The sequence below is a fragment of the Triplophysa dalaica genome, unplaced genomic scaffold, assembly GCF_015846415.1.
Source record: "Triplophysa dalaica isolate WHDGS20190420 unplaced genomic scaffold, ASM1584641v1 Contig13, whole genome shotgun sequence".
Lineage (NCBI taxonomy): Eukaryota > Metazoa > Chordata > Actinopteri > Cypriniformes > Nemacheilidae > Triplophysa > Triplophysa dalaica.
The window spans coordinates 146592-165950 of NW_026622647.1; the positions used below are offsets into that span (position 1 = coordinate 146592).

At 38.9% G+C, this 19359-nt stretch overlaps 3 protein-coding genes across 3 annotated transcripts; 2 read left to right on the forward strand and 1 right to left on the reverse strand.

Moving 5' to 3' along the window:
• The first annotated feature begins 3111 nt into the window (after positions 1–3111).
• Positions 3112–8055, forward strand: LOC130417091 (receptor activity-modifying protein 3-like). Its single transcript, XM_056742394.1, has 6 exons — positions 3112–3275; positions 3459–3494; positions 3590–3625; positions 4078–4104; positions 4188–4338; positions 6820–8055. Exons 1-6 carry the CDS (start codon positions 3218–3220, stop codon positions 7061–7063), a joined length of 552 nt encoding a protein of 183 aa, XP_056598372.1. The 5' UTR covers positions 3112–3217; the 3' UTR covers positions 7064–8055.
• Positions 8056–8396: 341 nt separating this feature from the next.
• Positions 8397–10898, reverse strand: LOC130417089 (UDP-glucuronosyltransferase 2C1-like). Its single transcript, XM_056742393.1, has 2 exons — positions 10743–10898; positions 8397–10205 (listed from the first exon to the last, which is right to left on the reverse strand). The coding sequence occupies exon 2, from the start codon at positions 10200–10202 to the stop codon at positions 8595–8597; it is 1608 nt and encodes a 535-aa protein (XP_056598371.1). The 5' UTR covers positions 10203–10205; positions 10743–10898; the 3' UTR covers positions 8397–8594.
• A 4481-nt stretch (positions 10899–15379) lies between these two features.
• Positions 15380–18703, forward strand: LOC130417092 (C1q-related factor-like). Its single transcript, XM_056742395.1, has 2 exons — positions 15380–16070; positions 18524–18703. The coding sequence occupies exons 1-2, from the start codon at positions 15432–15434 to the stop codon at positions 18701–18703; spliced, it is 819 nt and encodes a 272-aa protein (XP_056598373.1). The 5' UTR covers positions 15380–15431.
• Positions 18704–19359: the final 656 nt, after the last annotated feature.

The following is a 19359-nucleotide window of genomic DNA, read 5'->3' on the forward strand; positions in this document are numbered from 1 at the left end:
TCTCTCTCTCTCTCTCTCTCTCTGTCTCTCTGTCTCTCTCTCTCTCTCTCTCTCTCTCTCTCTCTCTCTCTTTCTCTCTCTCTCTCTCTGTCTCTCTCTCTCTCTCTCTCTCTCTCTCTCTCTTTCTCTCTCTCACTCTCTCTCTGTCTCTCTCTCTCTCTCTCTCTCTCTCTCTCTCTCTCTCTCTCTCTTTCTCTTTCTCTCATCCTCCACCATTTCTTTCTCTTTCCCACCGTTTCTCTGTTTTGTTTTGAGTGGTTTGTGGTTGGCAGGACGTTGATGGGTACAATGTTTACTTGCAGCGTGCCGTACACAGTTCAGCGCACACACAACACATTTGACCTGATTCACCTTTACCTTCTTGCGCTTCGCTTGTGAAAGGAAATTAGAAATTGGCCATAAATTCTTGCACACTGCAAACACGAGGTTGATCTGAGACTGGCTGAGAAACGTAGTCATTTACTTTTGTAGGCAGCATTTTAAAGGCATGACATGATCCCAATGCACAGGATCTGGAATCTAAGACAGTTGTGTCTGTATTCTTTCCAGATAAGACAATCCCAGAATTTATTTTGCTGAGTTTGAAAAATAGGGCCTGATTTGTGTTGGTTGGCACAAACGCATTGAAAACATGGCAGTGTTTTAATTGCTTCAGTTTTGTTGATTACCAATATGTGAATTGAACTGTTCAATTGTAGTATTTGAATGCAAAAATGTCCGATTGTGGAAGATCTCCAGTTAAGAAAAACCTGCTGATAAGCAAGATAGTCCACCACTTTGAAAAAATACGCACATTTGTCTGCGGTGGGGGGGCAATTTCACACTTCACCAGCTACAGGCAGATGCCATAAAAAGAACGTGTTTTCAGATCAGCAAAATCACATTTTGTGTTTCTTCTTTCGCTTTGTTTGTACTTCTTAATTAATTTTTTTACACATACAGACGGCCGGATGCACGTATATGCACAGGCTGGCATATTGCATCTGTTGCATTGCGTGTGCATTTGGCATGGCATGCACCAGACCGATCGTATGTGTAAAAATATATTCAGTCCGTTTTATTTATATTGCGCTGTTCACAACGTTTCATTGTTGCAAAGCAGCTTTACAAGAAGAAAGACAAAAAAATATTAAAGTTAGTATTAGGATTAAAAGGTCCATCTTTGCTCATGATTGTTGACAGAGATTGTCTGGGCTGATGATCAGTTAAGTCCACAGGTTCTCTCATGAGGACTCGTCGTTGCTTTTGGACTCGTCGATGAGTGATTTTTGTTTTCCAATTCAGTTTAGAGCGTGACTGAACATGCGTTGATGCTGTGCATGTTTTGTATGACATATTATAATTTCAGGTGTGCTCTTGCTGTAGATAAAAAATGTAAGATATAGCCTACCGTATGCACACATTTGGTGACATTTAGTAATATTGCTGAAGCTTTAATTATTTTATTTCTTTAGTTTTTTATTAAAAGTTTAAAAACTAACTGTTTCCTGTTTATTGCAAAGTTTAATTGTAAAATTGGGACAAACTACGAAAATAAACAGTCAATTAAACCGTATTCTTCACATAAGAATAAACAATCTTGTTTTTTTAATTGTTTAAACTTTCACCCCTGGTCAATTGTGAGTTAAAGTGTGTCACGGCAGCACATCAACATACCGTGTGCTCAGAATCATGATTTCGTGCAAACGTTGAGTAACCTCACATAAATCATGCTGTCGTGTAAATATAGACGCTTGGTTTAAAAGTCCCCTGATGGCACGAATTGGAGCGGATGCAGAAAAAAGTGTGTTCATACAAAACAACAGCAAAAGAGACAATCTGCCAGTAAATAGGCCTATTAAACTGTGCAGATAAACTGTGAATAATATTTGTCTTTTTAATGTTGTGGTTTCTCACAGTTAAATAATACATGAATTGAACTGTTTATGCAACAGCTGCAATTTCAATAGATGAAGTTACTTTGGTCAGCAAATTGTCTTAATTGTGTTTCTACGTTTTCTAAGGTTTCTAAGTGTGGTATTGTATATTTTAATTAACATTCATACCTGAATGTTACTTCTTAACAGAATGTTCACTAATATAATTCATTTTTTGCATTTTATTATTGGATATTTGTAGGCCGTGCATATTCATTTTGGGCCTCAGCAAAGGTTTCACAAAAATGATTTTGAATACTGGATTAACACGTTCACTTGCTCCGGATAAGCCTGTAAATGTATAAAAAATGCATTTAAAATGTGAAATGTATTTTCTAGATTTCGAAATGAAACAGCCTTTTAGACATCTTCAGTCCAGATACACTGCAACATTTTGTTTCTTATTGAGACCAATAAAAGTAAATATGTATCCAAAAGAGCTTGAAAGGTGTCAATGTTTCTTTCCCTAAAAAATATTGTGTGATAATTAATTCGTCATGGTGCTCTGATTATAAATCATTTACTTTAGCCACTTATAAAAACTACAGTATACATTTAACAAAAAAATGATTTATCTTTCATTTATTTTATTCTTGAAGAAATTGCATTTAAACAGTAGCACACGGTTCAGTGGTGAAAAACACAGCAGGATATGTGCTGATCTGAGAGCAATAACATCTTTTAAATATGTTTATTTTCTTCCCAAATACAACTCTTATACACCTACTAACCACAAGTTATGAGGCAGCTCAAACCAAACCAAACTCTACCCAAATATATGACTAAACTTGTGACTCACAGAGAGAATAAGAAAGGAGGTCTGTAAGAGATCTTTATTCGTCATTCAAAATTGCTAAAAAGTCTTTAACAGACAATAAAAGCATAAAATAATGTAATGTGTTTTGGGAATCATAAAGAATTCCTCAACATGTACTGTATATTATGTAAAGTTGCAGACAGTAACACTCAAAGTAAAGAATATGGCATGTCTGACATCTTTAAGGTGAGAAGGCATCACTGGACAATTATATGATAAAGTTGTATAGAGGTCCCTCGGAGAAACTTGCAGAGATTTGTCAGGATGTGAAGAGAATGCTTTTGTCTGCATAAACACTGAAGCTCAGAGAAATTCCTCTTCCCAAATGATCCGCGAGCTCTCATAGGAGAGAAAGGGGTGGAGTGATTCCTTCAGGAGCACACGCACGTCGCACGACCTCTCCTTGTGTCCAAGATCCCTAGATACTCAAGTCACGCTTCACATACCTCCATTATTCATCTCTACATTTATTTTGTCTTTCAAAATGGTTTGTCAACTCTCTGGATTATTTTTGCTTTTATTGGATTCATCGATAATCTGTGGTAGGAAATCTTTGTTCTGAGATTTATGCAAATATGTATATAAACAACCTCGAGCCTTGTTTGAGATTGGTTTTGTAAATCACCCTGGGTGTGAAAGCTTAATGTGAAATGTCATCAGCTTTGCTAGTGCTGAACTTACTATTGTGTTGCAGTTGTTTCATTTTTATTTATTTTGCCTTTCAGGCCAAACAACAGAAAAAAACAGTGTAGCACTTGAAGGTAAGGGAGTGAGTTTGATGCAAAGAAATATTTTCAACTTTTTCGTTTAGTCCATAACCGGCAGTTATGCTGTCCAACTGTTTTTGCTTTCTCAGGTCAAACAACACAGAAGAACATTGTAGCATTTGAAGGTGAGGAAAATGAGATTTTCTCCGAGGTCTCTATAATCTCATGCTCTAGGCTACTGAATGTCTCTCCTCTACTGTATGGGTTTCAGAACATGAGACTGATTTGCTGAGATACAAAACTATTAAAGTCAGAGATTTTAAAAGGAACTTTTTCAATTTGTCCAAAACCAACAGTTTTGCTATCCACTTTGCTTTTGCTATCCACTTTTGCACAAGTATTTTTTATAATTTAACTACATGGCAAAAAATTTATAAATTTAAAATAGAAAGGTAATATTTTTTTGCAAATGAAATTGCATCATTACATTAATATTCATCATTTGAATGCTCTTCTACAGTATACTGTATTTTTTCTCAAGATCACTCACTTTACTTTTAATTTGCATTATTTAATTATTTAATTCGCCTTTTTCTCATAAATCCCTCTTTTACGATCAATTTTAATTCTCTTTCAGACAGTAATGCCACACATGAGGACCAAGGTAAAGAGACAGTCCATTTGTGACCATCAGTTTATTTTCAACGATTTGTTTTCATAAAATCAATGTACTCTGGTGGTTCTCAGAGGATTTTCAGGATCAAGAACTTTACCATCACTATGTTCACTGTAATGATGAAATCTTGATGGAGTATGGAGGGTATTGCAGAGTCAACTTCAATGCGAACATGACTGAACTCGGAGTGGATAACTGGTGTAATGTGGAGATGATCGTGAGGTAAGCCAGAGCATCTTCACATGCAGCTTTACTTAGAATAAAACACGTCTAGAGTCTCGTTTCCGTCGAGTCCTGTTGGTGCATCACTGTGTGTGATCAGAAGTTTCATTCAGAACAGGTCAAACGTTTCTGAAGTTTCTGCTCCTGCAATCTGATTCTCTTTTAAAGTTCAATGCTAAAGAAATGTGTGTCTATTTTTAATGTGCATATTTTGAATAGGCTACAGCACGCCTTTTCTATAGATCTTAAAAAAATGAAAGTTTTGTGAATAGCATCGTACACCACGCTCTAAAAGCATAAGTTTGATTTCTAAACTTAGGAATGTGTGCAAAAGGTTTCATATCCATTGTTCCGCTGAGAAAAGGAAAGCTACTTAACTTCATACTCAATGCACACAGACAGGAAAAGGGAACAGAAAACAATAGCAGGATGTGAAGGAATAATCGTTTGCCACCGACTACTTCAGGGAGCAAGAGAGTGAGAGACATTTCCCCTTGACAAGAGCCCTTGTGTCTGTGATTCATGTCTTTGTGCTGGTTTAAAATTATTTCACCAAAAAAACTTTCAAAAAAAACTTTCATTTACAAACCACCTACTGTATACCTTAACACCTGCTGTGTGCTTGTAAGTCTTACTTATTGCAGTGGATTCAAAAATAGACTAACAGAAATTTTTGCCTAATGCAGTTACTGCAAACTGAAATCTACTTTTAGATTACCGGGTGTAAAATTCGTAGTGTGTCTTGGTTGCAGTAATTGCAAGAAGGTTTAATGTGTGTACTATTATAATGTGCTTTTCTACAGTGACATTCTTGTAAATATATAAATAATGATATGACAAATATAGGAATTAAACCTCTTTCAGTGGGAGCATATGAAACTGCTGAGTAGAAATGAGACATTTTACAGCGCTCTCATATCTACAGTCATATTACTAAATATCAATATCTTTTAAAATACTGTAAATTTGTTCCACATGTGAATTTAAAAAATATGAAATTGGACAAATTTGTGGATGCACTCCTTAGAAGGAAGGTCATTTTTATATCCTGTTTGTCATGTTCTTCTAAACAAACCGAGAGACTTTATTCACCACATAAGAATGTTTTTTGGTTTTGCATATTGTGTGACCTTGAACAGATTTATATTTGCCTCAGTCATCGCAGTTTAAATGATGGGCGTAATTTCCTCGAATAAGACTGCTAAACAGAACACAGCGCGTGCAACATAAACATGTCATCACATCAGTGCGGGCACAAATTATTTTGTGCAAAACTCCCCTCTGTGTATTTGTGGTTGCTATAAACCTAAGATTATTTGCCAAAACATATTTTGATCATTTCTATATGTCGGTTACGTATAGAATTAGAACATTTGAAAAAAATACTTGTTAAGCACTTTAAGCAAATTAGTTTTTTAGTGTTTTGTAATGTTGATATCGTGTACTAGAAATGGGAACAAAAGTCACACCACTGGTGAAACTGATCGTACGGTTAATGCATGTGAACCGTGGATTAACTGTACCTGTATTCATCAGTAAAAGATGACGTGCACGCGCTCTCTCTCCAGTATCTTTTCGAGTAGTCTATGAAAGCGCATACTTGCGTATATTTTAACTTAAACCGCTGTGTAAAGTTAAAGTAGCCTAAAGATGTGTAGAGTCAAAGCGTAAATGACGCGATTTACGCGCAAACACGCATTACATCAGCACTGTTGATGCCAACTCATAATTCAGTGACACATCTGACAAGACGAGAGAAAGTCAGTTGAGACACGTAATGGATGATCACCAGCCCATAAAACCCTTTTTTTAAATAACACATGCATGACAGCCTAAGATTTTAACAGTTTAGAAACAAGATTCTCTGTTAAATTAATCTGTTGATATCTTCAGATTAGCATTTACATTAAGGCTAAAATACACAACTGGACTTTTGCTCAGATTTTCAGTCCGGACTTGTTTCAGAAAGTCTGCACTAGTCTGTAGATTTGATCAGTTTAGAGCACTGGTTCTCAAATGGGGGTACGCGAGAGAAACTGACATTCAGGAATAAATAATGAAAATCAATAAATTATGATAACAGTATTATGAAATAAGGACCACACAAAGATGCATAAAAATAAATTCTCATTTCACCGTATTTTAAAGTAAAAGGTTGTTGTCTGGTCAAGGGGTACGTGGCTCGAAAAAATCATAAAAAGTGGTACTTCAGCCAAAAATTGGAGTTACTGTGTTTCCAATGAAAGTTTCAAAAAGTGTGCAAGTGTGTGATGTCTAGATTTTAGATTTTGTAGTGTATTCAAGACATTATCTGATTCTAAAAATGATCCGATCCGTCAACTAAAATCTGTGGACACAATCTTAAGGTTTATAACACACCCAGTAACGCACACAAATCATTAAAATAAAAGAGGCAGAGGAGGAGGTTTGAGCCCTTCTGTTTTTATTGAAATAAACACGTATTGTTTTTCTCTCGTCCAGAAGTTACCACGAGTTAACCAAGTGTTTGGAGACGATGTCCATGTTCGCTGAGTGTTTTTACCCCAATCGAGTGGTGGAGGGGCTGTTCGTGGCGATACATCAGCAATACTTTCACTCGTGCAATGATGAAGATGAATTACCCGACGCTCCGGCCGAAGTGGTGCTCGCTGCAACCCTGTTGCCCATCATCATCATTCCCTTCATAGTGTACATCGTGGTCTGGAAGAGCAGTTTAAGAGACTAACGGTTAGTGCATGAAGCCTCAGCATCCTTTGACTGTTTGTGTTGTAGATGAAGGGTCAAAGTGAAACTGGGTGTAAGTTCATGTTCTTCACATCATGTAAGTATTGCAGCGTAGTCTACACAAACTCAGTTAGCTGGAATTATTCACACACTAATGATTGTGGCAGAATGGATACAACAAAAACAGGAAGGGTTGTTCACGATCTAGCCGTAGATATGCCTTACAAAAAATAAGTACACAAAAACGTATACTTATATTTATATAGTATATTTTTTGTAGTACATACTTGTACTTGTATTTAGTAAATCCATCTCTTTAGATTTTAATTAGGTCAAAAATACTTTATAAAAGTGTACTTTTGGGTAGGCCTGCGTTAAGTGTATCTGTAGTAAACATTGAGAAAAGAGTTAACTTACTTTCTTATTTGCAGTTTACTAATAGGACACTTGATATAATATTTTTTTTACTTTAAAAGGACAAGTATTTTTTATAATAAATGAATCAATGAAATAAAGTAAAAAATAATGAACACATTTATGAATTCAAACAATTATGACTTTTATTTATAAAATTAATTTGACATAATATATATAGAAATAGTGAAATAATTTACAAGATTAGAATGTGAAATAGAATAATAAGAAATAATAAAAAATCGCCCCAAGTTCTGGTTTATGTTTTACTATGTTCTATCCAAATTTTAACATCATTTACTAAATGTTTTACACACATCCTGCTAGACTTTATTCTGTGTGCAGTTATTTATTAAGTATATGATGTTTAATGTCTTAAAGGTCTGAATGATGTGGTCTGGTACACATGTTGTTTTGTAAGTAGTTTGTGTAATTGTTCATAAAAGAGATTTGTTGGCTTTCAACACTTTCTTTGACATGCAAACCACAGACGAATGCCAGCACACAAATGTATGTGTTATGTTTATGCTTTGGCTCTGTAAACATTCTGCAATGTTTGTCATTAAAATGTTATATTTTTGTCTGTGTTGAAATTCTTTATCACCTTACAATGGAGAGACAACAAGTTATTTCTATGTGGCTTTTCTAAAAAAGTGTACACAGTGTTGCACAATCCTGTTTGTTTTTTAGAAGTTCCAGCAGCAACCCAACATGAGTTTTGAGCGGTCTGTCTGTCTGATAAATGACAGATGAAAGGAGTGTTTCGAAAGGGTTTTAGATAACAATCTTTTATTCTGTGCCAATTGGTATGGTTGAAGTCAAAAAGATTGAAATCCACTGAACACACTGCTGACACCTTCTGGCCGAGCTTTCAAAATGCATAGCATTTGGTGACACAAAGGTAAACAACTTCACAAACATTTTCATTTGACTAGATGACAATGTTTATTGTTTATTTCTCTTTCGACAAGACATGACATACTCTTACAAGTAAACACAATAGAATTAGGTCAGAATTAGGTCAAGACACAAGCATACTGTTTACCCATTTAACAATGAGTTTTTTCATGATCATACCACTTAATATTTATTGATTGTATTTTGTTGTCGTTCACGCACTACTCGAGTTTAGATTTTTGTGTCCTGCACAATCTGATACACAGGAAGCATGTTGTGAAAATCACAGCGCCTCCTACAGTCAGCACCAGGAGCAGCAAAAATGCCAATACGTCGAGCGAGTGATATGAGTACCATGGCATCTTATAAGACTCTGTCCGTAAATGTGCCGCCCCTTTGTGCCTCATCACAAACTCTATCCAATAGATGGCGCTGTCTCTTGGATGTGCGGGCTTGTCATGGTGTATCCTAGAGAGCCGCATCATGTTGTCTTTGTACGACGGACGATGCAACACGTCTTGCAGTGCTGCATAGAAACTCTGGCTGTCCAGTTTAGTGACCTCAAGCGCTTTAGCGGCCCCTCGTATCTCTAGACGCAAAATATTCTCAAACTGGTCAAATAGAAGCGGCAACCCGACCACCGGAATGCCGTGATAAATAGATTCATAAACCCTGTTGGCTCCGCCGTGGGCCACGAACGCCCTTGTTTTAGGATGACCCAGAAGGTCGTTCTGAGGCAGCCATTCAACCAGACGTGTGTTGTTGCCCAGATTTTGAGGACGCTCACCCAGGTGCCTCCAAATCACTCGCTGGGGGAGCCGTGCAAAACCAGCGGCGATCTCAGAGGTGATTTCGGTCGGTAGACCTTTTACGAGCGTCCCGAGCGACATCACGACCACTCCGTGCTCTCCCGACCCTTGCACGAACTCCTCAAGGTCTGCAGGTAAAGGCTTGGAGGGTTTGCATTGGAAGCCTCCGATGTGCACGAAGTTGGGCATTATCGGACGCGGGAACTCGAAGACAAAATCTGACCGGATGAGCCAGATGTCCGTGGCCTGCAGCATGTCCTTGAAACTGGTCTCAGGGCCAAAGTAACGTGTTGCTAACTCCTGATAAACTGGGAACACGCTGTATTGGTCCATGCATGCGTTCAGCAAATAATGAAGCATGTTCTTGACCCTCTCAATGAAGGACATGCGAGTGGGAAGTGCGCTCCCGGACGCTGGGACGTACGAAGCCGGCGAGGGTGCAACAACCGAGTGCGCTTCTCCACTGGTGATCCATCTCACGTTGAACACTGTGGGTAGTCCAAGTTTATGAGCCACCAAAACCCCGGCAGGTAAACCTGGATCTATAAGAGCTACGTCATAACGTGCTTCATGGAGCTGTTGCATAAGTACAGGGTTTTCAAACATCTCCACCGCCATCTGACTCGCCTCCTTATGTATTTGAGAGAGTGCCGTCAACATTTGCCAATAGAACTGCATGATGGCCAGCGGGGAGCCTCCTGATTTCTGGATCTTCAGCATCTTATTCAGGAAGGAGACGAAGTAATCTTGGTCCTCGATGCTGACGGGTTCTGGTAGGGTGACGGTTATTGATTTGTAGTGGGGTGAGTCCTCCTTGACGTACCAGCTGGTGGAGGTCCTCACCACGCTGACCTCGTGACCCCGGTGATGTAAGTCTTCAATCAGCAGTTTCATGTTAATCCAGTGACTTCCGTCGACGGGGAAAACAAGGATTTTGCCAGCTAGACCAGAAGAAGCCAGTGTGGTGAGAAGTGTGATAAGAAGGAGGAGACAGTGAGGGGATCTTAGAAGATTCATCATGTCCTGGTTTACAAAAAAAGATCAAAAGTTAATTCTGGTATATCGTTCACTATACGATTTGAAATATTAATTAAAAAATCAAGGTTACATCATTAATGTGCTTTCTGTCTTTATATTTATCTCTGCACAATCCAACAGTTGTAACACAGATGTGGCTTGATATTGTGTGAGGTATTTTTAGAGAAGACACTGATAGCATGTTCCTAAAGACACAAACGGCTCACACAGTGAACTGTCTGGTCAAAATATACAAAAAACAAAAAACAAAACATGTGGAACATTTACTATATTCAATACATTCTATAAAACGTTCAAAGGTGAAGATCTTTGATGCTGAGCAATGAAAACTGAAAACTAGTCATCCTCGAAGAAACCACAGAAAGCTTTTCCGTTATATTCATGAAAGGAAAAAAGGGAGAAAACAGGCCCACGATCAGATCAAAGTTCGGAAGGAAACAGAAATGATCAAACAGAACGTGGTGATCTAACAGAAACGAGAAAAAGAAGAGAAAACAAAACAGATTTGAACCTTGTTTTTACCTTAGTGTGGAATACTCGTCTCTCTTGCTCTCTCTGCTGCAGAGAAAAAGTTCAGTGTTTGTCCAAGTCCAGCTTGCCAATGATTATTGCATAACTCTCTGTGCCTGTGTGTGTGTTTGTGTTTGTGCTTGTGTGGGCGTGCGTATAGGTGTGTGTGTGTGTGTGTGTGTGTGTGCGCGTGTGTGTGTGTGCGTGTGTGTGTGAGAGGGAGTGAGAAACTAAGTATAATGAGTTTAAAAGTCCTCCAACAATAAAACATACTTAACCAAGCAAATGTCATGTGAAATAATGTGTGCATGAGAGAGAAATAGTACACAGAGATTGTAAACTGTTGTACTCTTTACACTGGCAAAGACTAGCGGTTACATAGTTCAATGTCAAATTCCTCCAGCAATATGTGCTCAAATGTCAGGTCACTAAACTCTGAAGAGAATAGAAAGTGGCTGCATTCAGTGAAGTATGTGAGTTTGCATTGAACAGTCTGATCTGACCGGCTATTCATTCTGCTTCTGCACATTGTTTGACACGGTTCATGATTAGATGTGTTACATAAGGGAGACTTGGCAATGGTAACTAATACCCCAACTCACGCCCTTAAAACTGTTATTTGCTGTTGACATTGCAAAAATGAGTGAGGATAATCATCTTTTAATGTAACAACTTAATTTTATAACAATAAATTAATTAATGTAAAATTAAAAATGAACAGTTCATTTAAAAAAGCCTTATTTTTATTTAAATAAAGTCACATTTCACTTTCACAGTTGTTGGTTTACTGCTGTAGATTCATGGGCGGTCCAAGCTGCAAACGCTTTGCGCATGCGTACTGTTATTGTCAAACTAACCACCCGTCTTGCTGGCTTCCATTGAAAGTACAAACGCTCATCTTGAAGTGAAAAGGGAGTTGTAAGCATAGATATCAAAACTAGATGCAGTTTCAAGCTCTCCAGGCACGTCCGCCATCTTGGAACGGTCAACGGACGTCACTCACAGTTTGGCAGAATGTCACAACACCGCGGAGCCTTGGCTGTGAATATTAATTCCAGGAAATGTGGATACCCTTTCATCGTCGTCATGTGTTAGTTTAGGAAATATAATGGTGTAATGATTTTATTTCGCGTTTCTATGTCAGATTATCTAATACAAAAGATTAATTTACAATTTTGCCGGTTAAAGGAATAGTTCACACACAAACACATGAATGGCCATGTGCCCATTTATGCAGCCCATTTGTTTCAAACTTGACGTGGTTTTGTGTCTACAAGTCACCAGGGGTCCAGTGATGTTCTCTCGCCGAAGTTCTTCCTTTGTGTTTTCTGCTGAAGAAAAACAAAACCGTGCTTTTTGGACTGACATAAGGTACATAAATGATGGAAGACATTTTCTTTTTCAAATGAACGATTCTTTTAAGTTTCTCTTAAGGTGTCACACTACACATAAGTGTACATGGATTACATTTAATTTTGTATTGCATTAATGAAATAGACAGGATATAAAATAATGGACATGAAATAATATGTAATATTGTGTATTCAACACATTTGAAAGGCCAATGTATTTAGAAAATATTAGTAAGTTGTGTTTTTCCATATGGGAGTTTAGACTCATCATCAGCTCTCTGTAATGACAACATTATAACTGTGCATTCATGCATTTAAAAGTACCAGTGTTAGTCCATAAGGTGGCAGCATTTAGAAATGAACTTGCACCTCTGTGTGAATGTGGGATGATTATTTGTTTAAAAAAAAGGCTCCTAAACAGTTCTTTGTTGGGATGTCCTGTATGGTTTCATAAAGAATCTGTAAGGTCACAGAACCATATTGTTACACAAAAGGTTCTCTGTGGTGGAAAAAGTTTTTAGACTATGAATATTTCAGAATATTTAAGAATGTGTTAATCTATTTATTTTATTTCAAAAACTACACAGAAACACATAGATCTGTGGGCACGTATCACTTTGACATCAAATAAGTGAGCTTGGCCTGTCATAGAGTGTGTGAAAAGGAAGCAAAAATCTTAATCAAAACAATCTCTCTCATTTCTGCTGAGATTTCCGGCCTCTAGATCCTGTGATACAGCGATCACTCATACCGCACACATACAAGACTATGAAGTACATATTTAGCTGATGCAAAAAACCTGATGCAAGACACCAACAATAAAAAGAACAAACAGGTGTTGCTCCATTTTTAGGTTAAAAATAAAAAAATAGCATTCTTAAAAATTATATTTTTATTTCTTAAAAATACAATATGTATTTATTTGATATACATTTAGTCTTTTCTGTGATTTGTTTTGTTGAAGGAATATCAAAATAATCTTCTGTCAATGCCATAGTGCATCACATGTTGTTTTAATGAACTGTTGTGATGATGCTGAAAAGAACAGACAGTGTTTTTAACGCTTTTAATCTAACCAGTGTGTTTCAGACCAAAACACACAGCACATGCATATGAACATGGATCTTGGCTTACAGCATGATCTCTGCTTCTCTTTGGCTCGGCCTGAGGATTGATCACTACAATATGTTTGCTTTCATGGAAAATAGAAGGAGATCCAGAGATTTCCCCCGGCTGAAGGATGAGTGTGTGGCTCTCTCTGGGGCTTCTCGTGGCTCAGTGGGTTTGTGGTACTCGAGCGGCGGTGGCAAAGGGTCGAGATTCTGAGGAAGTCTATGATAGAGAGAGAGTACTTGCAAATGTCTTTGTTCTTGTCGCATTACTGCGCCTGCCTTCAAGGGCACAGGGGGCACAGTTTGAGTCACGGCGCTCTGAGCTCCATCCAGCCCTTTGTTGCCCGCGGTCACCGATCAACATTCGCTCTGTTTAGGTGACTCACAGCAACAGTCATCCCTCGCTGCATTATGTCCCTTAACTTTGTCACAAAAGAAGATGAAAAAATGATTTTGGGCAATGTTGATGCCAACAGCTGGTGCGACTGTGTGTATAAAGTTTCAATGAAGGTTTTATTGTTCACTTAATGCCTGAAACTTTCCTCAACTTTGAGTTGTCGCCAATGCTCTCGTTTGCTCTTGTCGCCAGGCTCTCGTTGAAAATGAATGCGTTTGGGTCCTCACAGGTCACTGAATGGGGGACTGTTAACAACATTCTTCAAAATATCTTTAAACTTTAAAGTAAATGATTTCAGTACCATGGCGTTACAAATAAAGACTAATACAACATAGTGGATTTAAAGGGATAGTTCATTGAAAAAAAAATCATCATTTATTCATCCTCATGTTATTCCAAACCTGCTTTTTTCTTTCTTCTGCAAAACACAAAAGAAGATTTTTTGAAGAATGTTTTTATAACCAAACAATCTTGAATGCCATTGACTTGAATTGAATGAACACAAAACCACTCAGAAACCATTTGTCAAAATATCTAGAAAGAAACAGACAGTTGTGAATAATACGAGGGAGAATAAATGCAAGGTTTCAAATATTTTTTACCGAGCTGTAGCATCACGGCACAGCTTGATGTTGGTGTCACTTTGTAGAAAACCCTGTTACATCAAAGAATCTAAATATGTTTATTCTCAGATGAGCATGTTCACTAGAATGATCTTTAATTCCCAAAGAAAGACTGAAACTATTTCTATCTGTGAGAAACCAAACTAATGTGTCTCACATGTGAGCATTTATGTAATATAATGAGACTACAGTATGCCCTTAGCATGTTCTCTATCTGAGCAAGCTTTGGTGGAATTACTATGTGTGTACTGTATATAAATAAACAATGAATGACATAATTACATAACAACGGCAAGAAGATGTGAAAGACGGAGAAAGACAGAGCGGAAAAATGCTTTTGCCTGAACTCAGCAGGCGTCCCATTGGATTAACTGATGCTTAGAACACATCTTGTCATATTTACTTGACTATCACGCAGACAGAGAAACAGACTCGTTTTCTATTCTCTCTCTCTCTCTCTCTCTCTCTCTCTCTCTCTCTCTCTCTCTCTCTTGCTTTATTCCACCACCATCCCCAAACCCCCATCATTGTGTCTTTCAGTTCAACAAGTGGAAAATCAAATCATATTTCAAGAGACTGCACAATGAAACACACTTAAAAGAGATTTCCCTGCATTGGGTTTTCCTAAATAGCCCTACTGTCTCCACTCTCTCTCTCTCTCTCTCTCTCTCTCTCTCCGTCTCTCTTTCTCTCTCTCTCTCTCTCTCTCTCTCCGTCTCTCTCTCTCCCTCTCTCCGTCTCTCTCTCTCTCTCTCGCTCTCTCTCTCTCTCTCTCTCTCTCCATCTCTCTCTCTCTCTCTCCATCTCTCTCTCGCTCTCTCTCTCTCTCTCTCTATCTCTCTCTTACTCCCTCTCTGTTTCTGTATTTGTAAAAAATCTCCTCCCACTCATCTTTTTTTTTGTCACATAAAGAAACAGAATAGAAGGGCATTCTCTCTCTTCTCACTCTCTCGGCCCCGCTTCCTTCCTGAACGCCCATACACTTCTGCTCGCTCACCTGCAGTGCAACCGCATGCAACTCTCTCTCTCTCTTTTGAGCGACAAGCACATTCAGTTTCTTTCTCGTCTCCAGGAGTACCTGAGGTTGAGGAGTCTGTTCCCTCTCGCTCCCAGAGGTCAATATTCCCGCCTGTGGAGAGAGCACCGTGCTGGCGGCCCAGCCCCTTTCCCGCTTCAGCCTGGGACGGAAGACCCTGCTGGGGGCTGGCGTGGCCGTGATGCTGGTCTTGGTCCTGGTGGTCCTCATTCCAATTCTGGTCCATTTGGCAGGCACCAGTGAAAACGGTGAATACGAAATGCTGGGTGCCTGCCGTATGGTGTGCGACCCTTTCTCTGAAAAATCGGGCACTACGGCGGGCATCGGTACGGGCACGGGTATCACTAACACGCAGCTGGAGGCTGAACCGCTGACCGATCACAGTATGGGACCCCCGTTGCCAACCTATGCACACGGACCGCAGGGCAAGCCTGGACGACAGGGAAAGCCAGGGCTGCCGGGACCCCCGGGACCACCCGGAGAGCCAGGTCCACCGGGACCGATGGGGCCGCCGGGAAATAAGAACCACACGGAGCGACCCGATGTCTCCGCTCTGGGTGGAAGAACGGCTACGGGAATGGGGACCTCCGTGTATGCCATGGTTCCGCGTCTGGCGTTCTATGCGGCTCTGAAAAACCCGCAGGAGGGTTATGAGATTCTGAGGTTTGACGATGTGGTGACAAATATTGGGAATAACTACGATGGGTCGACGGGGAAGTTTGTGTGCAAGGTTCCTGGGACGTACTTCTTTACGTACAATGTACTCATGAGGGGAGGGGACGGGACCAGCATGTGGGCGGACCTGCTGAAAAACGGACAGGTAAGAGGAGGTTTACCACACCTGTATTGTGATTTATGCTCTGTTTCATTTTCAACAGCAATATTTCACTTCATCGTTAAAAAACAACTTATTAAAAAGATTGTAGTAGCTATTGTAGTATCTGCATACTGAATTAACCTTCTGATTGACTTAACTTTACTGTACGTTGTAAAGTGTACTTTCAATAACTACCCTTCATTTTCATATTGAAACTTTTCATGATGTCATAAATGCATATATAAGTTTCTCCGCGTCTAAAGCAGAAAGCATTGGCTGCAGTTTAGAGATGTTTCTAGGATGGAAGAATGCTGTTCGACACACATTTGAGATGTGACTATCAAACAACAGACTGCCATCTAGCAACACACCCAGGTCCTTAACTGTCGACAACGACACAACTGAACAACCATCAAAGGAAATGTTGCACTCTACTTTTTATGTTTACTGGCATTTGTTAGAGTTTCACATTGTTGGCCATCCAGTTTTTTAATGTCATGAACACAGTCTTTTGAAAACTGGTCAGATTTGAGAAGATGTGTAGCTAGGTATCATCAGCATAGCAATGGTAATCTGCTTTATGTTTCCTGATAATGTCTCCTAAGGGAAGCATGTAAAGTGATAATATGATGAGCCCTAAAACTGATTCCTGTGGAACTCCGAATTTAACCCAAAATTCATGTGACATTTCATCATTTACATAAACAAAGTGGTAGCGGTTGGATGACTAGAATTCAAACCAGGCTTATTGCTGACCACCAATGCCAACATAGTTTTCTAGTCTATCTATTAGAATGGCGCAGTCTATAGTATCAAAAGCGGCACACAGGTCCAGTAGAACTAAAAAAGAGATGCTGCCGGGATCAGATTCTATGAGAAGATCATTTGTCACTTTAATTTATTTAATTAATCACTTTAATTATATATATTTTTAAATAAATATGCACACATTACACAGCTGTTTCTGTTTCTGTTGCAAGGGAAAATATATATCATATTATTGGCTTATGACTACATAACAGCACAACAGGGATTTAATTCCTCCAGAAGTTTTTTTTTTTAACTTGAAGCACTGGATGCATGTCAGACCGTGTTTACGATTAACAGTAACAGCGAGTGCATGTAGCTTCCATCAAAATGTCAGGTTAAATTTTTGGATATTTTCTGTCATGTAAATCAATTTAACTAGTAAGCACACAAAGGTTAAGAGTCCCACAAGCTTGTTTTGCTTGCGTGTATGTGTATGCATCCCTTGGTGTGTCATTGTGAATCAGGGCGTCAACACATACTGTATACAAAAAATCCAGCTAATGCACAGATTTTTAGGTACTTTGAAATCACCTAATCAACAGCTTGTCATGGTGGCAAGCATCCGCATGGCTGAGTGTCAAAGGATAGTTCACCTAAAATAAAACTTCTGTCATCATTTCTTCACCATCATGTGGTTCAAAACCTGTATGTGACTCTTTCTTCAGTGGAACAAGAAAGAAGATATTTTGAAAAATGTCTCAGTGGTTTGGTCCATACAATGAATGTCAAACGGGTTCAATGTTGTTTGGATACCAACATTCTTCAAAATATCTTCTTTTGTGTTCTGCAGAAGAAAGAAAGTCATTCAGGTTTGAAATTAGATTATTTGGGTGAACTCTCCCTGTGGTTATAGTTCTGCTGCTACTTTAATAAGCCCTATGAATGTGAATGATCATGACATCATCAAAGTCATGAAACTCTTATACAGTATGACACGCCTCTTTGGAATGCTTGATTCTGATTGGCCAGTTTGCAGGGTTGGATTCTGATTGGACATTTGTAGGTTCTTTATTCCCAGACAACAACCTCTCAAAACTAATAACACACGGTATCCGTGTTATTAATATATATGATATTATTTCTGCGATAACAACCGGCTGCCTGTACATTATCGCACACTTGAAGATGACTTTCACACACAAACTTTGCACACATGGATAATCAAAGCTCTTCAGCTGTAGCTAAGCTATAGCTCTTATTATGTTTTTCTTCACTTCATGTTCAACTTGCATGATGTATATGAATGCAAACATACATGGCCCCAGATACATATGACACACTCTCACGCGTGTGCTGTGTGTTTGAGTCAGCTGTTACTCATATGAGCGCATATTCGTTCTTCTGTCTGATGCCCTCTAATCTGAGCGACTCGCTGTCTGTCATGCACTTAAAACAACATCTTTTCTTCTACTAAAATAAGGACTATTCCTGCCATTAATTGGAAAAGACCTCAACCTTTTGTGCAGCTTGTTGAATGAATCTAAAGTTCAGAATTTATTTAGTTTTATGTACGAATCTTTTAAAGCGATCACATTAAATCTATTTAAATGAACATATCTTCGCTCAAGATTTAAAATATAGATTCAAATGAGAAGCTGCATTGATGTAAGTATAAGATCTCTCAGTCTCTCTCTCTCTCTCTGCAGGTGAGGGCCAGCGCTATCGCTCAGGATCAGGACCAGAGTTATGATTACGCCTCAAACACAGTCATTTTGCACCTGGACCCCGGGGACGAGATCTTCATCAAGCTTGACGGCGGAAAGGCACACGGAGGAAAGAGCAACAAGTACAGCACATTCTCTGGCTTCATTCTGTACAGTGACTAGAGAGGTGGAGAGTCATTCAGCCTGAAAAAAGAGACTAAAGGCTGCGAACCAGCATGCAAAACAAACTCAGAAAGAAGGTTATTTCATGCCGCAACTTTTTTTAAATTTATTGTCACTATAGAAATGTTATTAATTCATTCATTCACGCAGCAATGGATATTTGTGTTTGATGTGAACAGGCTGATTTCATTGGTGTAAACTTTTGATCATTATTGTTGTCTTTGGTACATCGAGATTCTGAAAGATCCTTTTGTGTCTGTAAGAAGCCCCGCGTCATCTCTTTGGTTCTGTTGCCTGGACGAGAACCTTCTCACAAGACAATTTGATTCAGGGGGTGAAATGATTCATTTTGGAACATGAATTTGCAGGTTTGTAAGTGGAATAGCATGTAGCTGCTAGCGTGTCACGGTTGCACTTTGTTATGGGCCTGATAGAATCCCAACAGACCAGGATTCACATTTATGAAGAATAAGAGCAAGATCCATCTGCCAAAAAACAACTTCATGCTGAAAGTTTAGGACTTCAGAATGCCATCAAGACATGAACGAAAGGCCGGTGGAGTATGTGTTTGTTTCATGATGGTGTTTGTCTTTGTGCTCGTGTTGTGTCTGTGAACAATGATGTCTCTCAGTTGACTTCATGTGAAATAAATGACC